At 49.5% G+C, this 10,945-nt stretch overlaps 1 protein-coding gene across 1 annotated transcript; it reads left to right on the top strand.

The window, feature by feature from the left end:
• Positions 1-8,398: 8,398 nt before the first annotated feature.
• Positions 8,399-9,142, top strand: LOC119300379 (protein FAR1-RELATED SEQUENCE 3-like). Its single transcript, XM_037577359.1, has 2 exons — positions 8,399-8,715; positions 8,804-9,142. The coding sequence occupies exons 1-2, from the start codon at positions 8,494-8,496 to the stop codon at positions 9,140-9,142; spliced, it is 561 nt and encodes a 186-aa protein (XP_037433256.1). The 5' UTR covers positions 8,399-8,493.
• Positions 9,143-10,945: the final 1,803 nt, after the last annotated feature.

The following is a 10,945-nucleotide window of genomic DNA, read 5'->3' as shown; positions in this document are numbered from 1 at the left end:
ACTATGGATTTCCAGCCACTGGGTAGAGAAACGGAGGCTGAAGCGGCGCAGGATGACCCACAACCATCAGGCCAGGCTGGTGACTAAGCTTGAACCAGAGGCCGGTTTTAAAACTGCCTCTCCTTTGTGAAAAACAATTATATTATTATGGGCACCATGTTGCCTTGTAATAGGCTAGTTGATACCTTCGATGTTGATATGCCTTCGTGCATAATTTGTTCTTCCTGTGGTAATGAACTTTCCAAAACACTTTCTGAAATGAGAAATTCGTCAAGTGCCACCGCGGTTGTACCGTCAGGCGGAATATGGTGTATATATATATAAAATCAAAATATCCAAAACAAAATTTTAAGTATATGATCAAATTTTTGAGATACATAATACCTGCCATCATTGAGTGTAAAGTTGGCTTGGCCAATCTTGAAGCGGAGTTTTGCAAACCCACACTGTTGGAGGAGATAACAACTCCTGTATATATATGACGCTGGTTTACCATGTAAACTGTGCCGGGTTATAATAAACACCGTGTTACTCCATAAGAGGATGTTAACAAGAATCAAACCGGGCAAATAGTCTCCGGATTGACGTGAACTGTGTTCCGTCAATTGATTGGTTAAAAAACTTTGTCGGTTTAAAAAACGCAAAAAAAAGCAAAAAAAAAACCTTCAAAGAAAAGTGTAAAGCAAAAGCAATGACAAAACCGTTTGCCAAAAAAGGTTTATTTAAGCTGATCAAATGGCGTTACCATGGCCAAACATGACCAAGCTCCCATTAGGTGTAGCTATGGTTCTAGTCAGCCAGGTCTCCAAATGAAACCGTGGCATTTATGCCGACCAAATGGCATGGTCATGGTTCGGGTTCGACCAAGCCCCCAAGTGATTCTGTGGCCTTAGGTCGATCAAGAGGCATGACTGGTTCAGACATGACCAAGTCCCCAAGTGATCTGGTGGCTCTCGCCTACCAAGAGGCATGGTATTGGTTCGGACACGACCAATCCTCCAAGTGATATAACACGATGCTTTTAGCAAAGCGAACTCAAGGGGTAAACCGAAAGCCGCTTTAAAACAACTCCGTATAACCACACATGATGTAAAAGAACAGATACCCCGCTTTAGCTGAGGTTCCGGTTTATTATAGTTAATATATACATCGCTGTAATATGTACATAAGTAGAACCAATGGCTCAGGTATAATAAGGCCGAAGATGAGCTATGTTCCACGGCCTGTTGGTCTCCTCCTCTAATGTACGTGAGTCCATATGTTCTCGAATATCGATCAGATAGTATGACCCGTTGTGCAGATTCTTGCTGACCACGAAAGGCCCCTCCCAAGGTGGGGATAACTTATGCATACCAGTCTGATCTTGGATGAGCCGAAGCACCAAATCTCCCTCCTGAAAGGTTCTGGTTCTGACCCGGCAACTGTGATAACGACGAAGATCCTGCTGGTAAATCGCCGATCGGGCGGCTGTGATGTCACGTTCTTCATCCAACCGGTCCAAAGCATCTTGCCGTGCTGTCTCGTTGTCCGCTTCAATATAAGCCGTTACACGAGGTGAATCATGACGGATATCACTGGGGAGAACTGCCTCTGCTCCATAAACCATGAAGAACGGTGTGTATCCTATTGATCTGTTGGGTGTTGTATTGATGCTCCATAGCACAGATGGTAATTCTTCTACCCAACAACCCGGCGTTCTCTGCAACGAAACCATGAGCCGGGGCTTGATGCCTCTCAGGATCTCTTGATTAGCTCTTTCTGCTTGACCATTGGACTGTGGATGTGCCACTGATGAAACGTCGAGCCGGATGTGCTCCCGTTCGCAGAACCCCTTCATAGCACCTTTGGACAAATTGGTACCATTATCTGTGATAATACTGTGCGGAAAGCCAAACCGGAAAATCACCTTTTTGATGAACTGAACCACCATGGCCGCATCACACTTGCTAACAGGTTCTGCCTCCACCCACTTTGTAAACTTGTCAACCGCCACCAGGAGGTGGGTCTTCTTATCTTTGGACCTTTTAAAAGGCCCAACCATATCCAGCCCCCAAGTCGCAAACAGCCAAGTAATTGGAATCATTCTCAATTCTTGAGCCGGTACATGAGCACGTCTTGAAAACCTTTGACAACCATCACATCATCTGACCAGATCCTCCGCATCAGCATGAGCAGTTAACCAATAGAAGCCATGGCGAAACGCTTTAGCCACCAGAGACTTTGAACCAGCGTGGAGACCACAATCTCCTTCGTGGATCTCACGCAAAATTTCACGGCCTTCTTCAGGAGACACGCAACGTTGAAAAGCTCCTGATACACTGCAATGATGCAACTCGCCGTTGATGATAGCCATGGACTTGGATCGCCGGATTATCTGCCGGGCCAGAATCTCATCCTCTGGCAACTCGCCCCGGTTCTTGTACGCCAGGTAAGGAAGCGTCCAATCCGGAATAACATGAAGAGCTGCCACCAATTGAGCCTCCGGATCAGGAATAGACAAATCCTTTTCACCAGGGATCTTCACCGACGGGTTATGCAGCACATCCAGAAAAACATTGGGCGGGACCGGTTTGCGCTGAGAGCCCAGCCGGCTTAAAGCGTCTGCCGCTTCATTCTTCCGCCGGTCCACGTGGTCCACCTGATAGCCTATGAAATAACCTGCAACAATATCCACCTCACGATGATATGCTGCCATGAGTGGGTCCTTGGAGTCCCAAGTGCCAGACACCTGCTGAACCACAAGGTCTGAGTCACCGAAGCACTTAACTCGACTTAGATTCATCTCCTTAGCAATCCGGAGACCATGGAGCAAGGCTTCATACTCAGCTGCATTGTTAGTACAAGGGAACATTAAGCGGAGAACATAACAAAACTTATCACCTCGTGGGGAGGTTAATACGACTCCAGCCCCCGAGCCTTCCAATTGCCTGGATCCGTCAAAATGGATGGTCCAATACGTATGATCCGGCTTTTCTTCAGGTGCTTGCATTTCCGTCCAATCATTGATGAAATCAACAAGTGCTTGAGACTTAACCGCTGTCCGAGCCACATACTTCAAACCGTACGGCCCCAGCTCTATAGCCCACTTTGCAATCCGGCCAGTTGCTTCCCGGTTCTGGATGATATCTCCCAAAGGAGCAGAACTGACCACTGTAATTGGATGCCCTTGGAAGTATTGTTTAACCTTCCGGCTTGCCATAAAAACTCCATACACCAGCTTCTGCCAATGCGGATACCTTTGCTTGGACTCAATGAGCACCTCGCTGATATAATAGACCGGACGTTGAACCGGATGCTCCTTACCTGCCTCCTTTCGCTCTACCACAATAGCCACGTTGATCGCCCGAGCATTAGCAGCAACATATAGCAGCAACGGCTCCTTGTCAATGGGAGCAGCGAGCACAGGCGGATTGGCCAATTGCCGTTTTAAGTCCTCAAATGCTTCATCAGCAGCAGAACTCCAGACAAACTGATCCGTCTTTTTCAACATCTGATACAAAGGGATTGCCTTCTCACCGAGGCGACTAATAAACCGGCTTAACTCAGCAATCCGGCCTGCCAGGCGCTGAACATCATTGATACACTTCGGTTTAGCGAGGGAGGTGATGGCCGTGATCTTCTCCGGATTAGCCTCAATTCCCCTATTGGACACCAAGAAGCCTAATAACTTGCCCGCCGGTACACCAAAGACACACTTGTCTGGATTAAGCATCATCTTGTATGTCCTCAGGTTATCAAAGGTTTCCTTCAAATCATCAATCAGAGTCTCCTTCTCCCTGGACTTAACCACGATATCATCCACGTAAGCATGTACATTACGGCCAATCTGCTTGTGAAGACAATTTTGTACACACCGTTGGTAAGTCGCTTGGGCACTCTTGAGCCCGAAGGGCATAGACACATAGCAGAAGGCTCCAAAGGGAGTTATAAATGCCGTCTTCTCCTGGTCCTTAACTGCCATTTTGATCTGATGATAGCCAGAATACGCATCCAAAAAACTTAAACGCTCACAGCCCGCCGTAGCATCAATAATTTGATCAATACGGGGGAGAGCAAAAGGATCTGCTGGACAAGCCTTATTAAGATCTGTGTAATCCACGCACATGCGCCAGGTGCCGTTTTTCTTGAGGACCAGCACCGGATTGGCAAGCCACTCAGGGTGAAAAACTTCAACAATGAAGCCGGCTGCTAAGAGCCTGGCTACCTCTTCTCCAATTGCCTTACGTCTTTCCTCGTTAAACCGGCGGAGAAACTGTTTCACCAGTTTATATTTAGGATCCACATTAAGTGTGTGCTCAGTGAGTTGCCTCGGTACACCTGGCATGTCAGAGGGCTTCCATGCAAAAATGTCCCGATTCTCACAGATGAACTCGATGAGCGCGCTTTCCTATTTCGGATCCAAGTTGGCACTGATGCTGAACTGCTTGGAAGAATCACCAGGTACGAAGTCAACAAGCTTAGTTTCTGCTGCCGATTTGAACTTCAGGGCCGGATCATGCTCCGTAGTCGGCTTCTTCAACGGAGTCATGTCCGCTGGATCAACATTGTCTTTATAGTACTTCAACTCTTCGGTGGCACAAACCGACTCTGCATAAGCCGCATCTCCTTCCTCACATTCCAAAGCGATTTTGCGGCTTCCGTGAACCGTTATTGTCCCCTTGTGACCCGGCATCTTGAGCTGGAAATACACATAACAGGGCCAAGCCATAAACTTGGCGTAGGCCGGTCGCCCAAACAGGGCATGATATGGACTTTGGATTTTCACCACTTCAAACGTCAATATCTCCGACCTGGAATCATGATCATCCCCAAAGGCCACTTCCAGAGCTATCTTACCAACGGGATATGCTGATCTGCCAGGCACTACACCGTGGAATACTGTATTAGATGGTTTGAGATTCTTATCTGTTAGTCCCATACGACGGAAGGTCTCATAGTACAGGATGTTAATGCTGCTCCCTCCATCCATGAGCACCTTGGTGAACTTGTAACCTCTCACCTGAGGCGCCACCACCAGAGCCAACTGACCCGGATTATCAACCTGGGGAGGGTGATCTTCTCTGCTCCATATGATTGGCTATTCAGACCAACGTAGATAACGGGGTATAGCCGGTTCAACAGAGTTGACCGCCCGCCTCTGAACTTTTCGGTCTCGCTTGTCCAAGCTAGTGGTGAAGACATGGTACTACCCATTACTCAACTGCTTTGGGTTGCTCTGGTAACCTGACTGTTGCTGCTGTTGGTTGTAACCACCCTGGTTGTTCTGACTATTTTGACCATTATGTCCGCCTGGATTACCATTGAATCCTGAACCGGAACTTCCTCCTCCGTAACCCGGCCCGGATCCCGAGCCACCACCAGATTCGTGATCATACCAGAAATTATTAGAATTCTTGAACTCCTGCATAATAAAGCAATCTTTCCAAAGGTGGTTTGCCGGCGCTTCCTTCGTCCCATGTCTTGGACAGGGCTGGCTTAGCAGATAGTTTAGGCGGTTTGGGTTAGGGTTGGGCGCTCCATTACAATTTTTCGGCCTACCCTTGCGTCGCTGGCCATTGTCCTGTGTGTTGGTATTAGCCATAAAATCCATGTTACCATCCGCCTTACGCTTGCCTCCTCCACCATTGCTTGCCCAGTGATGCTGCTGACCTTTGGAGCTGCTGTTCTTCTTCCCTTTCCCTGTCTTGTCATCATCAGATTTGGGATCCTTGGTACTATCAGAATCAGCATATTTCACCAAAGCGGCCATGAGGGTCCCCATGTCGGTGCAATGACGCTTCATCCGCCCCAACTTCAGCTTCAGGGGTCCAAACCGGCAGTTGCCTTCTAGGGTTAATACTGCGGTATCGGCGTTGATGCGGTCTGAGGAGTGCAACACTTGTGAAACCCGGCGCACCCAATGAGTCGTTGATTCTCCTTCCTCCTAGACGCATGCAGCTAAGTCCACTATCGACATAGGCTGTTTACAGGTATCTTTGAAATTGCTGATAAACTGGGCTCGTAATTGGGCCCATGAACTGATAGAATTAGCCGGCAAACTTTTTAACCAAGTGCGGGCCGTTCCTTCGAGCATCATGGTGAAGTATTTCGCACACGCCGCGTCATCCACATCAAGCATCTCCATGGCCATCTCATAGCTCCCCACCCATGTCTCTGGAGGTTGATCCGCCGTGTTATTTGGTACCTTGCGTGGGCCTTTGAAATCCTTGGGCAGGCGCACGTTGCGTAAAGCGGGGATAAGGCAAGGCACCCCCAAAGAACTAGAAGTAACACCAGGTTCAGTCAAGGTGATTGGACGAACCGGCGTGAGCTGCCGAGCCTGATGCTGTGTGGCTAACTCGGCCTCCCTGCGCGCGCGGGCCCGGTCCACCACTCCCTGAGCGTCATCAGCAGGGGTGCCCCACATCGTTCATTACTCGACACTGCCGGTTCATCCATGTGTATGCTATAGCTCCGGCTTGGATGGGGGGTCGAGTGGATCCGGTCGCGGCTGTACGAGTACGCTTCCTGTTGGGCCAAAGCTGTCCTCAGAAGTTCCTTGACCCGTTGCGTCTCTACTGCCTGTGGTGAGTCACCTTCAATTGGAATGGCCTCCAGCCGTGCAGCAGCGGCAACAAGATTGTCCATTGGGTTGGAGTAGTGACCCGGAGGTGTTAAAGCAGCCTGAGGTACAACAATGTTTTGACGAGGCGGGTCCATCTGACGAGGCTGAACCGGTGCACCAATCCCAGGGGCTTCTGCCCGGTTTCCCTCCAGCGGATTGCCGGCTCTTGGTCCTGGAGTGTTGAAAAGGTCTCTGGCCTTGAAAACCGGAGGTAAGCGGGATCGGTGCTTCCTCCTCATGACTTCATGCGACGCGCTCTGGTCCAACATAAGCTTGTAGGCCTGTGCGTCTAAAGCGGCCCGCTCTGCGGCCATCCTGGCATCCTCAGCCGCCAGATCTGCCTTGGCCTGGGTGATCTGTTCCTTTACCTTTGCAATCTCCGCATTGTGAACATCCTGATCCGGCGGATTAACTTCCGCCATAAGCACAGCCAACACATCAAATAGTTCTGAACTGAGCCGGCGGGCGCCCAGGGCCTCCTGCCCCGGCAGCCGTCGCCGCTGCTGAACCGGAGATCGTTACCGCAGCTGTCGAAGAATGAAGCGCTGCTTGTGTCCCGGCCATGAATGTTCCAACCCGGTTGGGCAGATCAGAGGGGTCCGGAATACTATCGCCATCGGAACAACTCCCAATCCAGCCATCTTGTAGCTGATAAAGAGATTCGGTTTCTCCGGTCGAAGATTCGTCACCAGAACAAACGATGGTCGCGCCGCGAAATTCCGATCCGTCCTCATAACTTCCTCCATGGATGAATCCCACGAAGGCACGCTTCATGGCCGGTTTATCCTGGGCGGATCGCGCACGCTGAGCCGTCTCGACGAGGTCGGTGCAGATGTCCGGCTCAGGGCCCGGTTCACCGATCTTGCCAATGAAAACGTGAATGCTACCAAAGGGGACCCCGTACCCGTACTCGATTGAGCCGGCCTCGGGGCCCCAGCCCGCGTCGTCGATATAGAGCTTACCGCGACGACTCTTAGTCATCCGGCCTACAGCGTAGCCCTCGAGTCCTTCAAAGCGGCCCTCCAAGAACCGGAAACCATCGTGCGACGGCCCCACGGTGGGCGCCAACTATCGTGGTTTTGTCACGGCAGATGTCCTAGAGAAAGGACTTAGTCGTGGAGCCATCGCGACGGGTTAGCTTGAAGGGGTTAAAGCGGACACAAGGATGCAAGAGAGTTTATACTAGTTCGGCCCCTTCGATAAAGGTAAAAGCCTACGTCTAGTTGTTATGGAATTGATGGGGTTTCGATGACTAGGGAGCAAACAAGCTTCGCCTATGTCTCCAGTTGTTGTCTATTGTCCCTGAACCGCCGCCGGGTCGTCCCCTTATATACACGGGTGACTCCCGTCGGCTTACGGAGTCCCAATACCAGCTCATAGATGTGTTCAGTTTGGTCTCTACTTATTCCTAACTTTACAATACAGGTTAACTACTAACGCCAGTTTACGGCTACAGGCCTTGAACCGACCATGGGCCTTGAGCCCTCCTCTGTCTTCTTGGGCTTTAACATACTTAACTACTGACGAAGTTAACCTGGCCCAGATAGGCCGGTTTACGCCCTGTAGTAATATCCCCAACAGAAGTCATACATGCCCCCTGCAAGCCCAATGCATGTCTTTGTCAGGCAGTACATGAGGCTGCAATTTGACAGAGAGCGCGATGAAAGCTACGAGGAGAAGAGGACCATGATAGTAAGTTGCCCTTCCGCCAGCTATGCCAAAAAAAATGATTCCGATGCATGAAAAAGTTTCATACGAGGAGCTCTGGAAAAAACTGTGCCCTACTTCTTATGTTTTCCCTTCTTTATTTGTTCAATTGATGCAGGGGGCCGGTAAGATGAACTAACCTCGCGATAGAACGCCATGCGAGCAAAATATACACTAGGAACATGTTCGAGCAGTTTGGCGAGCTCCTAGTTGAAGGAACCGCGTACAATGTCACTGAAGTCGATAGGATGAGGAGATACATCACCACTCACAATAATGCAGCGAAAAGGGAGAAGTGGAGCAGGGTTGCGTACGAGGTAACAATAAACGAAGATATGTCGATCTTCAGTTGCGAATGCGGCCAGTTCGAGCATACTGGCATGCTTTGCAGCCATTCGTTGAGGGTAAACAAAAAGTCGCCAGCAAGGATTTTATTAAAAAAGTAACAAGAAATTGCAGGCTTGTTGACAGGTTAGCTTCTTTGCCGTGTAGGTGATGGAAATTCTTCACATGGAGGAGATCCCGAAGCATCACATCATGAAGCGATGGATGAGGGATGTGAGAGATGTACTGCCTGGGCACCTGGTTCAGTACCAGAAAGACAGTTCGCAAAACCTGTCATTCACATGCAGGCATGCAACTCTATATGTGAAAGCTATGGAGGTCGTGAGGATGAGAGACGCAAGTGTTGCATCATATGATCATGTGAACGCGGCTCTCGACGCTGTGCTACAGAGTGGGGCAGCGATTGCGGAGAAGAGGGATGGGCTGGCTTTCGAGGATCGGCTCGTTGAACATACACCTGCAATACCAGAACAAATGGGGAACTAGCGTTTGTCCCGCTGGGCAATGAACAATGCCGGAGCCCCGGTCATTCTGTCAGTGTGAATGCAATGCAGAAACTAGCAGCTCCGGACAAGCATAGAGGTGCTGGGAGATCGACAAGCAGCCGAGAGAAGGCTCCGTACGAGGGGTTAAGCAAGAGGACAAGATTCTGCAGCATATGCCGTCGCGAGGGTCATAAGAAGACGACGTGCCCAGAAAGGGGGGATGCGCCGAAGAAGCCACGGAAACCTAGCAAATGCAAGAACTGTGGAATAGAAGGGCATCGACGAAATACATGCAAGAGGCCGCTTGGGGTGCCGAGCCATGAGTTGTATGGAATCGGACTTTCTCATGTTTCAGTGATTTGTTTGAATGATTTCCATCAAGTGTTTACACTGGGTCAGCAATGCATCTGTACTTTTAGCAGTGTAGACAGCCTGTGTATGGCGATGTATCTGAGAGCACAATCTTTCTTTCTGTAGCGATCAAACTGATTACTGAAATTTTCCATCAGCATCTGTGCTTCATGCTGTTCTGTTGATTCAAATTTGAAAATCGTGGATACTGTGACTGCTGGCAGAATAGCCATTCCAGATCAGGCTACTGGCATTTTTTCCCATAAAGGATGTCATTTTCATGTTACATTTTGACACCTGGACGACATGCACACAAGCAGGGTGCGCGCGGTGACAATGTGTGTCCTGTTCTCATTCAAAATTCAAAAAAAGGAACTAATGCATCACGAAACTGCGTCCTACCTCAAAGTGCTGAATAAATAGGAGGTGCAGGGTTCGGGTGCTACACAGTTGAGTCCCACAGCGCCATTCCCATCCAGACTTTCAAAATTTTCGAAGCCGCCGGCTGCATACGATGGGGCTCTCCTCTGCTGAACCAGCATGGAGCGGCACAACCATTGGCAGTGAAGAGCTCGTGCCGTTCATCGTCTCCAATCTGTAGGTAAATTTCTTACTGTCACGCAAAATCTCCTCTTCCTCCTCTGTCTGCATCAGCATTGGCGCCGATGGGGGGCCTGACGAATTGGTCACCTTATGCAGTCGTCGTCGCCAAACCGAGTCGAATCAACAAGGAGCGCTTGGAGTACAACTGATGACCCGCTGTTCGTCTTCTTTCACTTTCTTCCCCTGAAAAGTTGTGACATTCAACCCCCGCGTGTTGTCTGATTTTTTCTTAGGGCGATGTGATCCAGCAGGAAGAGCCTCGTCCGGTTCCTCATAACCAAGAGCTGGATCAGAAAGCTGAGCGAGTTGCAGAAGAAGAAGGATTCGGTGATTACGATCCAGCAATTCCTGAGCAGTCCATATTCAGCAATGGTGGCTCCGCCGTGCTGTCTGCGTCCGGAGTAGTTGACACCAACGGAGAGGATGGTCCTGAGGATGAGAAGGAGGTTAGCAGCCAGCCCACTAATAAACGGCGGCGTACAGTCGAATAAAAGGCCATGGCGTGTCCACGTCTACTGTACTAGGGATGTTTAAGTGTGAGCTTAGACTTTTCTGCTTTCGCATGCATCGCCGTCGCGTGGCCATGTAGCGCACGTGATTGTGTGTGTGTGTGTGTGTGTTCTATGCTTTCCATGTGGATTATGAGTTGATGTTGATTAATCATTCCATGATTGTGTCTGGGCGTTGTATAATCAATAATATTTTTGGTGGGCCTGTACAAGAGTCATTTACTTAAATAATTTTGCCCCGACGCTGATGATAGTTATTGCCTCCCTCAAAAAAAATCCGAATAGGTCAATTAGTATGTTACTGTACGGACCGGGTTAATTAATAAGATAAACTGCCGGTC

This window comes from Triticum dicoccoides, chromosome 5A, assembly GCF_002162155.2.
Source record: "Triticum dicoccoides isolate Atlit2015 ecotype Zavitan chromosome 5A, WEW_v2.0, whole genome shotgun sequence".
Classification (NCBI taxonomy): domain Eukaryota; kingdom Viridiplantae; phylum Streptophyta; class Magnoliopsida; order Poales; family Poaceae; genus Triticum; species Triticum dicoccoides.
Note: the sequence above shows the minus strand (reverse complement) of the source record. Positions and strands in the feature narration are given on the sequence as shown.

What these genes read in the sequence shown, in the direction of transcription:
- LOC119300379 (XM_037577359.1), top strand. Translation starts at nt 8,494, where the DNA reads ATGTTCGAGCAGTTTGGCGAGCTCCTAGTTGAAGGAACCGCGTACAAT. An exon ending in TTTGCAGCCATTCGTTGAGG is followed by an intron (nt 8,716 to 8,803) that starts GTAAACAAAAAG and finishes TTTGCCGTGTAG; the next exon opens with GTGATGGAAATTCTTCACAT.